Below are 349 nucleotides of genomic sequence, written 5' to 3' on the forward strand. Positions count from 1 at the left end.
GGCTTGCGAGGCAGCCCTGGGGCCTTCATGCCCAGGATGAAGAGCATGAATGTGCAGATGTAACGCAGCAGCCAGAGGCTGAACTGCACCTGGACAGAGAGCCGGGACATCAGTGCCACAGCCAGCCCTGAGCACAGCCCAGCCAAGCATGGGATGGGTAGAGCTGAGAGGCAAGGAGCAGGACATGGGGATGGGGTGCAATGGAACCAGGGGAGAGGGGCCCCATGCAGATCAGTGGGATCCCCTGGCTGAGCACAGCACCTCAGGCAACACCCAGACCCCTTCCTTCCTCCCTGCTGTGTCTGGCACTGTGCCCTCCAGCTTGGGGTGCCTCTGTCCTGGGGGGAGC

At 63.0% G+C, this 349-nt stretch overlaps 1 protein-coding gene across 1 annotated transcript in view; it reads right to left on the reverse strand.

Moving 5' to 3' along the window:
- ABCB6 (ATP-binding cassette, sub-family B (MDR/TAP), member 6 (Langereis blood group)) overlaps nt 1-349 on the reverse strand; it is a gene marked incomplete at its 5' end in the record, with an annotated part of 5,540 nt that overhangs the window by 4,625 nt on the left and 566 nt on the right. The window contains 1 exon segment of the mRNA XM_008937979.1: nt 1-89. This exon segment is cut by the window's left edge and continues 55 nt beyond it. Coding sequence (XP_008936227.1) covers nt 1-89 — 89 coding nt within the window.

The sequence above is a fragment of the Merops nubicus genome, unplaced genomic scaffold (genome assembly GCF_000691845.1).
Source record: "Merops nubicus isolate BGI_N331 unplaced genomic scaffold, ASM69184v1 scaffold25843, whole genome shotgun sequence".
Taxonomy (NCBI): Eukaryota; Metazoa; Chordata; class Aves; order Coraciiformes; family Meropidae; genus Merops; species Merops nubicus.